The sequence below is a fragment of the Fukomys damarensis genome, unplaced genomic scaffold (genome assembly GCF_012274545.1).
Source record: "Fukomys damarensis isolate Sample0158 unplaced genomic scaffold, DMR_v1.0_HiC HiC_scaffold_11, whole genome shotgun sequence".
NCBI lineage: Eukaryota > Metazoa > Chordata > Mammalia > Rodentia > Bathyergidae > Fukomys > Fukomys damarensis.
This window is the reverse complement of record NW_022900923.1, coordinates 27449363-27465814: the sequence shown is the minus strand read 5'-3', so window position 1 is coordinate 27465814 and position 16452 is coordinate 27449363. Positions and strand designations below refer to the sequence as shown.

Below are 16452 nucleotides of genomic sequence, written 5' to 3'. Positions count from 1 at the left end.
ACTTTACATTTTAACAATTCTCTGTGTATTTTCATAGTCCCAGTTTATTTCATCTTCACAATATTTTATAGTAATCTAGGTGCCAAAATCTTTGGTCATAATGAAAACTCAAAACAGTAATACAATAAAATTAAATCTTAAAACTATTCTTTTACAACTAGTTATGCTAATTGCTATATTGAGTTAACACATTCTATATTTGCACTCAAAATAGTAAAGTGCTAACATCTTGTTAGATAAAAGATATGTAGCAAATAACTTATTTTTTAATGAATGACGTGCTGTCAAACATTCACCTGAAGCTCAGTATCAATGATCTACATTGAACTCCTGGGATACACAAATAAATGTGAAATTTTGTCAACATTTAAATTATTCCCATTAAGTTATTTAAAAATTTAATAACTAACACTTTAGAATACACTGCAGGAACAGTAATTTATTAATATTACCAATTGCTCTATTGCTACTTCGGTCATCAAAATGCTAAATAATACACTCACTTTCAACTTAGGTCAACTGAAAAAGTACTATTTTGGCTAATTTTACCAATAATGGGTACTGTTGATGGCAACATTGTCATATCTCTTAAGAGTAAAAGAAGTAAAAACTTATCTCCTCTTTAACTTGTGAACTTAGCTTTGGTTAATGGCAATAAAGTAATCTTATTGAAGAAATCCTACAAACTCAAACTGCATTACTGATTTAAAAAAATGCTTTCTGAATATTGAAAACATTTGAGCACTGAAAGTTTTCTAAATACTGAAAGCAGACATAACTGTATTGTTGCCCTTGCTTGTTATTTTTTTTTAAGATTTTTTTTTTTTTTTGGTACTGGGGATTGAACTCTGGTCCTTGTGCTTGCAAGGCAGGCCACTGAACTGCTAAACTAAATCCCTGGCCCCCTTGCTTGTTATTTTTATCATCGATACATTTGTATGTATTTAAACCACAGGACTGGAATTATGGTAATAGTGTGATGTGACTAGCTTTCCAGAAGAAAAACCTAATTTTTCTATCTGTATCTCAGCTTTCAATGTCTGTAAACTAATCTCAAGACCTGTAGAGCTAAACAAAGTAGGGGAATTCTTATAGAATATGTTATATACCACATAAAAATATTTATAACCTTAAGAAGTTCACTTCTCCAAGAAGTGAATGACAGCAATAAATGAACTACTTTCTCTGTAAGTGTAGAAATACACTGTCAATATCAATGTCTACAGAGCATAGTAGCAGAGTGTTCTTCTGTGAAAGTAACTGTAAATATATAATAGTTTCTATATATACTGCTTGAGTCTTATATAGCTATAAGGTAGATCTAAAATACCTAGAGTATGCCATACTGTTTGGCTAAAGAAACATCACTAAAAGTTACATCTAGAGTGCTTGTCAGTATTGGAAAGTGAATAATCAAATATTAATAACTCTAATGACATGGCTTATTCATGTTACTGATACTGACATCCTGATGAGATATGATGGTAACTCACACAATGGGATGGTCATTAATCACACATAGGTTTCAAACATACCAAAATGTTACTAAATTAAGTGTTCAATTTTTTATCACTCCAATGGCTGAAGTCAAACAACAAATTTTGAATAAATACTTAAGACCAAGCTAATTTTTTCAGTACCAGGGATTTAACTCAGGTCCTTGGCACTTGTGAGGCAGGCACAACACCACTAAGCTAAATCCCTGGCCCTAAATTTCAATGTAACCCTAGAATAATTTGAAATCTTGGTGTCCAAAGAATTCAATAACATTACTTCACCTTCCTTGCAAACACTATTCAGACAAGTCAAGGTTGGGGTCAGTGGGCAATCTTTCAAACAGAAATCTATTTACATACACTTTATCCTTTTACATGGATGTAAGATATAGGGATTAAAAAAAAGTGCCCTTAAGCAAAAGATAACTAGTGAAAAGTTGTGCTTTGGAGAATTTATAAGTTTTTAAAAGGTAATAAAAAAGGCAATATAAATCTAGTTTTAAAAAATTTAACAAAAGCTGGGCATGGTGGCACAACCTGTAATCCCAGCACTCAGGATTGATGGATAAGGCACAAGAATTACTGTGAGTTCGAGACCAGCCTGGCTTGCATAGTGAGTTCAAGGCCAGCCTGCACTATAAACTGAGACCCTATCTCAAAAAAAATTTTTTTAGTGGGCAACAGTCAAGCATAATATGAATCTTGGGATAAGACAAACTTTCAACAAATAATAATATAGATATGAAGTACTACACACACAAAAAAAAATGATTTGAAAGAAAACAGTGGGCCAGGGATTTAGCTCGGTGGCACTGCATCTGCCTTGCAAGTTCAAGGTCCTGAGTTCTATCCCCAGTACTAGAAAAAAACGAAAAACATCCTTTGGCCAAGGATTTAGCTCAGTGGTGCCACCACTTCCCTTGCAAGCACAAGATTCTGAGTTTGATCCCTGGTACCAAAAAGAGAAAACAGAAAAGTTGACTAAAGGTGGATTTGTTTGAATTAGCCTTGGCTTTACCAGACACTAATTGAGATTAGGAAGAATAATTTATATTTATATATTTAATTCCATTTAAATTGTTTTCCAAGGCCAGGAATTTAGCTCAGTGGTGTCACACGTGCCTTGAAAGCCCAAGGTCCTGAGTTAAACACAGCACTGAAAATATAGACAAATAGATAGATAGATAGTTTTCCAGTTACTTCCTATCTTCAGAGAAGACAGGACCTTACCAATTTTTGCCACACATTATATTTTTTATACTTATTAACTCCAATTAATGGCAAGAAATATCTTTATCACCAAATTCTCTGAAACTTTTATCCAAAGAAGAAATTGGGGGGGTAGGAGACGTAAAAAGAATTAACATGTGTTATGTACATGTACCGACTCCCCATGATGAATGTAACCATTATGTACTGCAAATATGTACAAATAAAAATAATTTCCATTATCCATATGATCATCCCTCAACTTCTCTAGTTATAATCAATTCTGGTTAAATTTTTAGCCTTACTGATTCAGTATAGTTCATATTCTCTGTATATATAAAAATAATTCATCAATTTTTGTTTGTTTTTTGAGATAGGATCTTATTTTGTAGCACAAGTTGGCCTTCAACTCACTATGGAGCCCAGGCTGGCATTGAACTAGCATTGATTCTCCTGCCTCTGCTTCCCAAATACTGGAATTATAGGCATGCACTACCATGACTGGCTGTTTATCCATAATTTTTAAACTACCTTTATAAACTCCCTATTAGTACCGTATATGTAACAAAGCTATGTATCTCATAAACATGTGCCCAAAACAAATCACTTCAGATTAAAATCTACATTATATTTTAGAAACATTTCCACAATGGTTTTGGTAGACTTTATTGTTTCACTCAAATTTTTTGTAAATGTATAGTAAAAAGAAAGTTTGGTACTCATAATGTGATATAAAAACAGTAATAATCAAAGTAAATAAAAGATTTTCTAAATCTGATTACATAATTCTCAGCCAAAAAAGTAAAGATACCAAGAAAAAGGAGGAATTTACCTTTTCAGTTGTCTTCTTTTTGTATTTGAGTACTGAATGTCTATATGATCTGATTTCTGAAATTAAAAAAAATCTATTATTTAGAAAATATAAATTGTGCTAGTACTGCAGTTACAGTACAAGAAGACTGAGCAGAAATGTTTTTCTAACAGCTATGTTAGTAAATAGGCTGATAACTTAATTTTCCCAATCCTCTTGAAGGATAAGATATTATTATCATCTTTCTTTACAAAAAATGGTCAAAACTTAAACAGAGTTAGGTATCTTTCTCATCATTACAGAACACATAAGAAGCAATCATGACTTAAAACCAGATCTGTCTCATTCTCTTCACTCTACAATTCTTTGTACTCTGGGGATACAGAGCTAGGCACAAGAAAAATAAAGAAAAAAGGATTTTTACAAATAACCTAATGTAAGGAGTGGCAAGCAGAAAAATATGTAGTCAGGAGGTGCTAAAAGAGTTTCAAACATCATCTACCAAAAGATGGAAGGTACCTAAGAAGGTGGACAAAATATATGCTGAAGATTGAAAAATAATGAATAATACAAATTCAGCAGAGAGAAAATAAAGCAGCCTAGCCAGAGGTAGAGGAACTCTTTCAAGGAAGAAGGAAAAAAAAAAAGATAACTGATGGTTAAGGTGGGACTAAATTTAAGAACGCTCAAATAACTATAGTGAGTGAAAAATCTTTCAGGGAACAAATATGATTAAAGTAATATTTTAAGTCAGGCCCTTTGGCACAACTATAATTCCAGCTACTCAGAAGAGTAAGACAGAAGGACTGCCAAGCCTGAGCCCAGCGTGTGCACCTTAGCAACTTAACCAGACCATCCTTAAAATTTGAAAAAGGGCTAGGAATGCAGCTTAATGAGAAGGTTCTAGGTTCAATCCCAGTACCAAAAAAAAAAAAAAAAAAAAAAAAAAAAAAAAAAAGGAAGGGAAAGGGAAAGAGGATGGGGAAGGGGACAGGGAAAGAGGAAAAGGAAAAGGAAAAGACGACGACAAAGACAGGAAGGAAGGCAGGAGAAAATCCTTTAAGTATGGGCCAGGAGCATAGCTCAGCGGCAGAGCATATGCTCAGCATGCACAAGGCCTTGGTTTCAATCTGCCAGCATCAGAAAAAGAAAAGATCGATATAAAAATAATAAACTGCAGAAACAATTATAGTCATGTCATACAATTTCAATGAGAGTGCATATATGATGTGATCCCATAAGATTATAATCAAAATGGAATAACGTATAGTTGAGAAAAGACTAACAGAAAAGGAAACTGCAGAACAAAACAAATTCCCAAGTAAATATTTACTGAAGGATTTAGCAGAGGCTTTTGCAGATTTCAACAAGCTCCTCAAAATGTCCAACAACAAAAAGTTTCCTTTAATAGAGAAGGGTGTTCAAGGTACCTTACCTGCTTACAAGCAAATCTATAAAGAAGAAATGAACCAACCAAATGACCATGAATATATTTCTGAAAAGACTGACATTCTTCAAAAAAAAGAATCAGGGCTGGGGATTTAGCGCAGTGGTTCTACCACCTGCCTTGAAAGCACAAAGCCCCGAGTTCAATCCCTGGTACCAAAAAAAGCATCAGAAGCTGGAGATATAGCTCAGTGATACTGTGCATGGACCCAGAAACTCTCGCCAAAAAGCCTCAGGCAGGGATCCCATAAGACAGTGTCATCATAGATGACAGATGCATATTATTGCCCCTGAAGACATTCCAGCGGGACAAGATGTGGAGGACAGTGATACTGATGATCCTGGCCCTGTGTAAGATTAGGCCTGTGTGTATGTTTGTATGTTTGTGTGTGTGTGTGTGTGTGTGTGTGTGTGTGTATGTCTGCTTTTTTAACAAAAGTAAAAAAGTAAATAATTTTAAAATAAAAAGTTATAGAATAAGGACAAAAAATTATTTTGTACTATGTGTTTCCATTTTAGAGTTAAAATGTTTTTAAAAGTTAAGTCTGTAAAGTAAAAAAGCTATCATTACCTAAAGTTGATTTAGTGTTAAAGAAAAAATATTTAATAATTTAGTGAAGCCTAAGTGTATCATGGTTATAATATCTACAATAGTGTTCAGTAATGTCCTAGGTCTCTGCATTCCCTCACAACTTACTTGATGACTCACCTAGAGCAACTTTCAGTTCTACAAGTGTGCCACTTTTATCTTTTATATCACATTTTTATTATACCTGTTCTATATTTTAATAATTTAGATAAATAGCTGAACCAAATATTATAACTGCCTAGAGCATTTATATTTATATTTGTAAACAACCTAAAGCATGTATGCTACAGCAGTCTATTTATTATCATTGAAAGCTCTAAAAGGTTTACCACAACTGGCCTAGAGTATTCAGTATAGTAACATGCCCTGGTCTTAAGCAATAGGCAATACTACACGGCCTAAGTGTATAGTAGGCTGTGCTATCCAGGTTTGTGTAAGTACACTGTACTGTTCACAAAACAAAATCACCTAAGAATGCATTTCTCAGAATGTATCCCCATCGCTAAGCAATGCATCACTGTATATGAAAACAAATAAATTCTTTAAAAACACAATTTTATATCCCTGTAACTTTTACTACTTTCCTTTTTACCCATTACATAGGTATTCTGGATATACCCTTAACCACATCATTAATATGTTTAAGTACCTTACCAATCACCCAGAGACCACCTTAATATGTTTAATGTCCTGTCACTGTTTTTGTTGTTGTTGTTGTTGTTGTTGTTTTAGTACCGGGTATTGAACTCAGGATCTTGTGCTTGAAAGGCAGATGGCAGCACCACTGAGCTAAATCCTTGGCCCCTTGTCATTGTTTTTAATTATTAGTGCTTTGAGTAAAAAGAACTCTCTTTAATTAGCTTGGTTGATGTATACAATTTTACAACCTTGGGCAAATCATTTGACCTTCTGGATCTCACCTTCACGTTCTGAATGTGAACATGAAAACAATGTATATGCCTTTGCCACCTCAAAAAGAAATGGTAAAGACAAATACAACCATATATGTGAGAAGGCTGAAAAACTAAATTTATATCCATGTTGTTCTAATCCCCTGAAAAACAGTAAATTTATATCCATGTTGTTCTAATTCCACGTGGTAGGGTCTAATAAGAAATAAAGAATCAAATACACACTTTCTGGTGAGAAGGAAGAATAAAACAAACTTTTTTTATTGGCTATCAAAAGTAAACGATAAAAAAATGAAAAAGTCATGAAGGAAATTTTATATTATATATCTTCTGACTCAGGAAGCTGAGGCAGGAGGATTGCTTAAGCCAGAGTCTGAGGCTATTTTGGCCAACATAGCAAGAACATAGCTCTTAAAATAATAATAACAACAACAACATCAATGCAAATAATTTTTAGTTTTAATATCTAAGCACTCACCAATTTTCTCTTCTCTGATGAATCTGATTTTATAGAGTAGGCAGAGATAGCAGAATCTGATAAGGTTGTTTTCTCATTCTTGTCCTAAGAATGCCATGTGGGGTAAAAAAGGATAATAAAAGCACAAAAAAAAAGCAAAGTATGATAGAGGATTATTTCATCATTATAAACTGACATTCCCCAGTCAATCACGGGCTCCAGAGGAGAACAACATTTTACAATACATAAATTTGATAAGAAAAACAAAGAGTCAAGTAGAAGGAAGACTTAGATATTAAAAAAAAAGTCCTGGGTGCTCATAAACTAGAAATGAAATAGGAGACCAGTTGACAGGATTTAATGGAGTAAGTGTGTTGTAAGGTAGCACTACCATGGCGGGATTCAGTCTTCTACAAAGCAAAACCACGTATCTTGCAATTTTTCATTGGATCCTGAATCCAACAGACCAAAGACAAACTTGCTTGGAGCACTTACCTTATTATACTGAAGACATACTAGACAGTAAGAAGAGGTTAATTTAAAAGAAAACAATAAAAGTCTCTAAATCCACCTAGGTAAAAGTCTAGTGCAGGATTTTTACAAGTAAACAAACAATATAACTTGTATGTCAGGTGTGGCTACAGAATAAAATAAAACAGAGAAAAGGGACAGGAAGGGCTAAGAACTGAAAGTAATTTTTTTTTTTTTTTTTTTTTTTGATACAGGGTCTCACTATGTAGCTCAGACTGCCCTGGAACTCATTATGTAGCCCAGGCTAGTCTCGAACTTACAGAAATCCTCCTGCCTCAGCCTCCCAAGTGCTGGGATTACAGGCATGCCCAGCTAAATTTGCAATTTTTAAACAGGGCAGAGAAACTTTATAAAAAAGTTTTCAATTCAAAAGAAACACTAGCAAGGGTAAAGCCCTAGAAGCAGGGATGTACCTTTCTGGTTACACCACAATAATAAGCCATGGGACAGAAGACCAAAGAGAAAAGTGATAGCAGCTGACATGGGAAGAATATGTTGAACTTGTGAGCCCAGAAAAGACATTAGTTATTGCTCTGGATGACATGGAAAAACCACTAACACACACTGAGGAAAGTGACAAGATTTTAATAGGATCACAATGCTGCTGCGTTAAGATTAAGACCATGAGGAAGAAAAAGCAGAGACAGGGAGATCAATTTAGATATCACTGGAAGGAAAATAAACTGAAAAGTCTGAATTTATTATAAAGAAAAAGGTAATCTGAAGAACACCCTAAGCAAGCTGCAAATTTACAAACTAGTTTTTCATATTAAAAGTCTGAGTCTGCCTATTAGCCCACAATGGTTTGCCTGAAATAGGTGTGTGGGAACAACTCTCCATGCTACTGGTGACACTGGAGGATTACAGAGAAAGAAACGTGGTAGGCAAATCTCCATTACCATTACCCCCATCCATCCCCACAGCATTGGCCATTCTGCTTAATAAGAGTACAATTTTAGCTAACATTGGAGAAATTAAAAAGGGAGAAAAGGGCTGGGAATTTAGGCAGTTCCGCTGCCTGCCTCTCAAGTGCAAGGACCAAGTTCAAGGACCCAAGTTTGATCCCCAGTACCAAAAAAAAAAAAAAAAAAAAAAAAAAAAAAAGAAAAAGAAAAGAAAAGGGAGAAAATATGAAATATAGTCTAAGAGTTATTATGAATGGGAGGATTTGGGGAACTTACAATACTTAGGAAAATTACTTTTGTTTAAATTACTATTTTCTGTGGAAATAAAGTCTAAAATGCATAATAAATATTAGAAAATGGGAGGAAAATGTTCAGATGGGAAGGCAACAAGGGAGGAAGGAGGGAGGAAGGAAGAAAGGAAGGAAGGGACAAGAAAATAATGAAAATAGGAAAAACAAACAAAGCTTTTGCACATAGGGAAGAGAGGAAGCTTGGGGAAAATGGGAAAAAAGGCAAGATGTATCATGCAGAGGTGCAAAATCTGAGTGTTATCATTATGTATGCCTAACATATACCAATAAATGTTTTGCTATAAAAAATAAATTACTACTTTCTAAGCTTTAATTCTTAAACTATTTAATGGGGATTAACAATATCTCATAGACTTGTGAGAAAAAATAATATAAGTATAGTAAGAAAAAAGGATGGAAAGAGCAAATGACTTGAGTCAGGCAGGTAGAACAAACTTTTCATATTTCATTGTAAAAGTGAGGTGCAATTTTTTCATTACACAGAATTGTAAAAAAAAAAAGGTTAGTAAATCAAAATTCTTACTTTGTCATAGATGGATAAGATGGTACCATTTCTCTGAGACCTTTCTTCTTTTCCACAAGATTCTTTGTTGGACATCTTGAAAAGCTAAAATAAACATTAAAAATACAAAATATATACTAGAAATTATTATTCTTTCAGGTACATAAAGGTTTATAAAGGGCCAGGGATTTAGCTCAGCGGCACTGCACTTGCCTCACAAACACAAGGTCCTGAGTTCAAACATGGTACCGAAAAAAATAAAATAAAATAAAGGTATATAAAGACTGGAGTTTTACAAAATGATTTCCATTTTCTAGCCATTCTCAATATAAGATTCTCTTGTACCACTTTTCTTCCCTTATACTCTCTTTTAAAAGGATCTGTTCTTCTCCCTCAGCTTTATCAACTCTTCAAGAATTAGTCCCAAAACTTTATCTTGAGCCCTGACTTCTCTCTTAAGCATTAGGTCATCTTTTTTTTTTTTTTTCCTGCTTGCAGGACTGCTATATTTTACCCCATCTACACCTCAAAACCAATTAATCATAAATTTTCATTTTTTTCTCAGTACACTTTCTGTGAGACTTCAGGCAAACTGTGTACATTTTTTGAGCCCTAGTTTCATTATTAGTAAAGTAGAGACAGCTCATTCTAGAGGGTTTGTGAAGGAGTCAAATGAAACAATGGATGTTAAAAAAGTACTTTCTACAAGGTGGTACACCTAGAAGGGTCTAAATACTTATGTGAGTTTTCCTACTAGACCCGGAGCTTCTCTAAAAGTATGCTGTATTAAAAGCTTGATGTTCATCTGCCAAATGAGTGAATTCTTCTTCATAATATGCACTCTTTCATTCTTAGCTACTACAGTTTCTCCACTTCTCATCCAATTTTCACCTTTCCAGCTCTCCTATAAACCAAATTAGTACAATTAACTGATGACCCCTCCTCACAAAATATTAAGTATATATGTGTGTATGTATGTATGTACGTATAAGACAAGCAGAGTCACACTGTATGGTCAGAAACAGTCTCAAATTAGTGTGCACCCACAGCACAGACCAGCATCATGGGCTGGAACAGAGTGGCTAGAAACTGGGAATAATACCAGGTTGGGTTGGGATGAAATAAAAGGGATAAGAAATAGAGCCCAAAGAAGAGAAAACAGCTAGGAGTGACACCGACTAAAAATATAACCATAATAAAGGATGTGGTTTTTCTATAAAATGGAGTACTACTCAGCCATAAAGAATGAGAAGCTAGAGACATTTGCAGGCTAAACCAACCCCAACGCAAGGGACGCTTGTATCGCTGTCCTAATATTGTTAATACGAAGGCTAAAGCAAAAATAAAAACAAAGGAAATGAGAGGGCGCGCAACGAGGAGCGGACGGCAACTCCCAGTCAGCCTGACAAGCAATCTGGTCCAGCGCAAACAACCTTCAGAACACCCCGACCTCCACAGCGCCAGGCCAGTACCACACCTCCACTCAGCGGCCCGACCCCAACTCCGCTCACAGAGTCGCCCCGCCCAGGCTCGAGTGACTCTTGAGTCCCCCTCGTGCGGCCCGGCACCTGCAACGGTGCTTGGGAGCGGAACGAGGATGTCCCTATCCTGAGAAAAGTCGACAGGGCCTCCCGTTTCTTACCTTAGCAGAGACCGCTGCGGCGTTACTTGCGGCGTTGCTTACACCGTTCCAACTCTCAGGAAAGACCCCTCCGCACGCGATGCCCGCTGGGAAACGTAGTTCGGCACCAGACGACCCACGCTAACGCTCCCGTGCGCTTCCGTAAACCTTCAGGTGCTTCCTCCGCAAATTTGGCGCTGGCCCGGCCAAGGAGGCACGGTGCACCCTGGGAGTTGTAGTCTTAGTTGTGTTCGGTGGTGAGCTTTGGAGCGGGGACATTGTAGAGACGGAACTCTTTCACCCCATTGGACGCCGTCCCTACTTGACGTCTGCGCGGTCTGTGGTGGCATCGTATCGCCTGGGGGAAGGGAAGTCGACGGGTTCTCGCATTGCTGCCTCTGGGTTTCTGTTTTTCTCTTAACAGGGTTTGGTCTCTGGTTCTCCGTCTTTTGTCTGTGGAACGCATCCTGCCCTCCCCATTCGCTTCCCCAGTCCTTGGATCCAGCCCTGTGGGCATTCACATCGGCCCTCTCACCCCGCCGTGAGCCCCCTCCCGGTCACGGGGCGGGCCTGGCGCGGAGGCGGTAACTATGGAGAACATGGCGGAGGAGGAGCTGCTACCCCTGGAGAAAGAGGAGGTGGCCCAGTTCCTGACCCCGGCCCCGGACTCGGCTCGGGTCCCAGGTTCGGCCCCAGATTCGGCTCCGACTCCGGCCTCGGCTTCAGTCCCAGCCCTTGCCCAGGCTCCGGCCCTGTCCCCGTCCCTAGCCTCTGCCCCCGAGGAGGCTGAAAGCAGTAAGTGCAGGAGGCCCAGATCTCTGCCGCAGACAAGCGAGAAAGTGCGCCTTGCTGGGAAGCAGGGGAGGTCCTTCCACTCTGGGTTGGTTTTTATGGGGAAAGGCAAAGTTTAGGAAAGTGGGGGCGGGGGAATGCAGTGGGTGAGGGTAAAACTGGACTACAGAATGGAAGGAGGCACTTCCATAAACCTCGAGGATAACCCAGTGAATGAAAAGAAAGGGGGAGGCCAGAGGTGCGGCAAGATAGAAGTCAGTGATCAGCATGTTTTTCGTCAAAACAGTGATTTTATGATACAAATATAGCTAGTTACACATGATGTGGTAGTTTCCGTCTCGGTCCCGTCTGCTCTGCTTAACGCTTTCCAAAAATGACCTAATAAATAGAGGCAACCTGTTAAGATCCTAGCTGCCAAGATTTAGAAACCATTACTGTCAACTAGTTTTTGTGTTTAGACGTACACAAAGAAGAGACGGGCTTGTCTCATTATTCCGTTTTTTTTAGACACTTGCTTCCAAAAAGAATTTGAAGCTAATGAGTTGTTTGGGAAGGAGCCTACTAAATTATAGATTTCTTCCCTCACACATAAACACTAATTGAGTTTTGTACTCCATCAAAAGTCGACTGTTAAATTAATAGGCCCATATTATGTGTTTCGAATGTGGTTACATGTTTCCTAAGTTGTGGTTTATTGGGCCATGCAGAAATTTTAAAGATTGATAATTAACACTTAAGGATCATCTGAACATTTTAAAATGTTAGACCTGAAGAAGACTTAACAAATTCTTTCAACAAATTATTGTGTGATCCATAGATTGACCTTTGTACTCTTTCTGAACTACTACTTGAAATAGAACAATTCATCAGCTCTACTATTTCTAGTTTTAGAATAGCTTGAAATAGCTTTACTATTTCACGTTTAATGTTTATAAAACACTTGGATAATAGTAATTATTTGCAATTTTAAAACAACATATAACTGCTGAAAAGAGTAAGGTTGATCATAGGAAAGAAAATGGGCATGCTGCAGGTAGCCCTCTCATCATCATAAAATCAAGAGCTTGCAGGTGCAAAATAAGGCCAGTTATTTTTTTCAATTGCAGCTGTGGTAGACGAGTAGAGGATGTTATACTCTTAAATAACTGGTCTCCTACCTCACGTCAAAATTGTATTTTTAAATTAATGAGAAGTGGTTCCGCAGCCTTAGATAATGCTTTAGGCAGGTACTTTCTCTACCTCCCCACCATTAAAAATAAGGTAAAAATAGTACAGAAAGATTTAACTTACATTTTTCAAAAATTTAAAGTATGTAATTTGAAGAATATATACTGCTTTAGAAACCTGAAGATGTTTTACTAAGATAAACTTGTAATGATTAAGAATCTGAAGTACATTTGAACTATAATACATATTAATCACATTTTTAAAATTAATTTTAGGTGGTCTAGTTGTTCCTTTCATTGCTGAAATAGAATTAAAAATTGATGAGAAAGTAACAGAGGTTATAAAATAGCCTCCTAGCATCTTGGACTCACCTAATTTAATAAAAGATTTGCTTATTAGCTTCTGTATTATTCTGTTACAAAATGCAAGTTGAGGGCTAGGGATTTAGTTCAGTGGCACCACGCCTGCCTCAGAAGTGGAAGGTCCAGAGTTCCACCCCTGGTATCAAAAAAACAAAATGCAAGATGAGTAATTTAAATACAGATTGTTAATTTCTGTTCAACCAGAAAATGATTTCAGAGATGTTTATAGGATATTGCATATTTTTAGACAGATCTTTGACAGTTTTCTTCAATAATGGACCACAGGTTCTCAGTTTTCTAACTTGTTGGTTCCCTTCTCTTATTTTGTAGTATTTAGCAGTTAGAATAATTTCTGTAAGCATATCTTTACATAGTGCTATGCATTTTGTTTTTGCTTATATAGATCCTTGAACTATGAACTAAGACAAAATGTGACTGGTTGGTTTGTACACATGGCTTTTTTTTTAAATTGAACCTAGAGTCTTAGCGCTGAGCTACATCTCCAGCCCTTTTTTATTTTTTTATTCTGAGACAGGCTCTCACCAAGTCAGTAAGTTTGTCTAGACTGGGCTAGAACTTTTTGAACCTCCCACCTCAGCCTTAGAATCCTTGTACTATGGATACACCACCATACCTGGCTATATGGATTCATTTCTTGACTGTTACTGTCAAACCTTAGCAACCAAAAATGTTTTTGCTTTCTTTTGTTATGAGACAGGGTCTCTCTGTATGATTCATTATGGCCTTGATTGAATTCACCATCTTTCTCCCTCAGCCTCTCCAGTGCTAGGATTACAGGCATGTGCTAACTAACACCTAACAAACTTTTGATCAAACAGGGAAAAATTTTGCCTAGTTATAGAAATTGTATCTCATTATAAGTCATTTGAACAATATATAGTATAAGAAGTTAGCCAATATTTATAGTTGTTTTTGCTCATTTAAAAATAAAGTAGAAAATCATCTTTTTTTTTTTTTTGGTTTTTTGAGACAGGGTCTCACCTGGAACTCACTATGTAGCCCAGGCTGGTCTCGAACTCACAGTGATCCTCCTGCCTCAACCTCCAAGTGCTGGGATTACAGGTGTGAGCCACCACGCCCAGCTTGAAAATCATCTTTTAATAAATTTGAGCAGGAATGTATGATAGTGCTGAGTTAAATTCCAATGTTATAAATACAGTATTCTACTGTAGCCAAAAGTCTAATGTTTTTTTTTTAATTTTAACAGACTCCAGTGCCTGCTATATGCACTAGGCACTTAACCATTATTAAAAGGATTAAGGCATAGCCTGGGCCTTCTTACTGCTTATTTGTAAGGAAACAACAGAGTACACATATAAGCGAGTGAAGCTCAACACAGGAAGACAAGTGGCAGTGTCAAAATTCTTGAAAAAATAATTACACTGATTTTCAGTATTTTTCTCTCCTCCAGTTTCATTTGTACTCCCAAAAACCTCACTGCAGCACCATTTTTGAAGGTCACCAGAGATTTGCTATACACTTTATCCAGTAGTCTTTTGATCTTTACAACTGTTTATGCTACATAGTGTTGGAATATTTCTCTTTTACAGACTTTTGCTGTGGCTTCTATGTTACCTTTATTCTCTTTACTATTTACCCTTTCTGAATCTGCCTTCTTAATTCCTTTGACTCAGAGTCTTATAAATACCTACATCCCATCATACCTCACTTTCAGATTTTTGTTCATTTATATTAATCAGTAGTGGGTGTAATGGCCCTGGGTGATCCATCCCACTGTACCTAATCAAGAATATGTCAAACATATTTTAGAAAGACTGAGAAACCTGAAACAACTTATCATTGCCTGAAGAATAAAGTCCATATTAAATTGCAAAACTTTCATGTCTCTCATGATCTATATACTACAATTTTGACTGCATATTTTTTCTATACATTCTATCCCCCCAAACACACTGCATTCTAGCTAAGAGTTCGATAGGAGTGGCTATATATGTCTTTTCCCACATGGTTTTCCTCATGAGGTTTTCAGTTTATAAGGCTAGTCACCAAACCTCTAGTTAGTTGAAATTCTGTTCATACCTTAAGTATCAAATGCCATTTCTTCAGTAAGATGTTCCCAGTCATTTGTTAGAATTAATTGCTCATTCTATATACCTACAACACATTATCTTTACTGCCAGTATTCATTCTACCTTGTAGTACAGTTACAAATTAACGTTAATTTCTCCAACATAATTGAAAGTTCTTTGAAGACAAAAAACATGGCTTATATTTTTTCAGTATTTTGTAAAGGACAGAAACTTTTGTAGAACTATATTAACTAATGGAATGTGAAAGCTGTGAAGTTAAGACATTGGAGTTTCTTTCCAACTTTCCCCCCCACCCTTTGGTACCGGAGATTGAACTCAGGACCTTGTGCTTGCAAGGCAGGCAGTGGAACCACCGAGCTAAATCCCAGGCCCTTTTTCCCAACTTTTTTACATTGTGAAGCACTTTGGTGATTTTGTAAACTAAGCTGTCACAATATTCCCCATCTAGGGTACTAGACACTATACTACAGGAAATAAAAGTGTGAACTTGCATGTGATCTGATCAAATAAAAATGGAAATTAAATTGTTAAAACAAGATTTTTCTAACTCTTAAAATTTTCTTGCAGAGAGACACATCTCAATTCAAAGGCAGCTTGTTGATCTAGAGAAATTAGCTTTTGTAATGGAAGATTTTGATTCTGCCAGTTCGCTGAACTCTGATAATCTTGTTACAGGTATTTCTATATTCCTCCCTTAATTTCTGATGAGTTATCTCTTAGGTCATTAAAAAAAAATTTTGCTCAGAATAGAATTTTTTATTTCTGTTGACCTAAAAGAGTAGGAAAAAAAACACTTCTTTTAAATCCAGGAAACTGATCACCGTCTATGTTCAAAAGTAATATGGTACAACTTAAGACTCCAGGAAATTACAGTCTCACAGAAATTTCAAAGCTATCTATTCTTTAAGTTAGGTATTATATTGCCTACAATTAAGAGATCCCAAAGCAGAGTTTTAAATAATATAGAAGTTAAAATTATTTTACATAAAAGTCTCAAGACAGGCAATTTAGATGTAATATTAGAGTTCTACAATGTTATCAGTATCTCACACTTCTCTTTCAAGATCATCTCGTAGTTTTTTAAAATAAGGAATGCATTTTTATGTGAATTTTTTAAAAAGGAATGTATTTTTAAAAATAAATTTTACCTATTGTTTTGTAGATGAAAGATTTATTAGATTAAAAATTGTTAAAATTAGTGGTTATTACTATATAGATATAGAGGTGTGTGTGTGTGTGTGTGTGTGTGTGTGTATAATTATTTTTTTTT

At 36.2% G+C, this 16452-nt stretch overlaps 2 protein-coding genes across 9 annotated transcripts in view; one reads left to right on the top strand and one right to left on the bottom strand.

Annotated features, from left to right (window-relative positions):
* Positions 1–11008, bottom strand: part of Swt1 (SWT1 RNA endoribonuclease homolog) — an 84987-nt gene extending 73979 nt beyond the window's left edge. For all 4 annotated transcript variants that reach the window (XR_004516656.1, XM_010631736.3, XM_010631737.3 and 1 more), the window contains exons 1-4: positions 10811–11008; positions 9190–9273; positions 6941–7024; positions 3538–3593 (exon numbers count right to left, since the gene is read on the bottom strand). Coding sequence is in view for 3 of the 4 variants with exons in the window: in XM_010631736.3 (XP_010630038.1) it covers positions 3538–3593; positions 6941–7024; positions 9190–9264 (215 nt within the window). In the remaining variant the exon portion in view is untranslated. The remainder of the gene's footprint in view (positions 1–3537; positions 3594–6940; positions 7025–9189; positions 9274–10810) is intronic.
* Positions 11009–11034: 26 nt separating this feature from the next.
* The window catches only part of Trmt1l (tRNA methyltransferase 1 like), a 42587-nt gene continuing 37169 nt past the window's right edge, over positions 11035–16452 (top strand). For all 5 annotated transcript variants that reach the window (XM_019208599.2, XM_019208597.2, XM_033762140.1 and 2 more), the window contains exons 1-2: positions 11035–11584; positions 15750–15857. In XM_019208599.2, the coding sequence (XP_019064144.1) occupies positions 11380–11584; positions 15750–15857 (313 nt within the window). In that variant the 5' untranslated portion in view covers positions 11035–11379. The remainder of the gene's footprint in view (positions 11585–15749; positions 15858–16452) is intronic.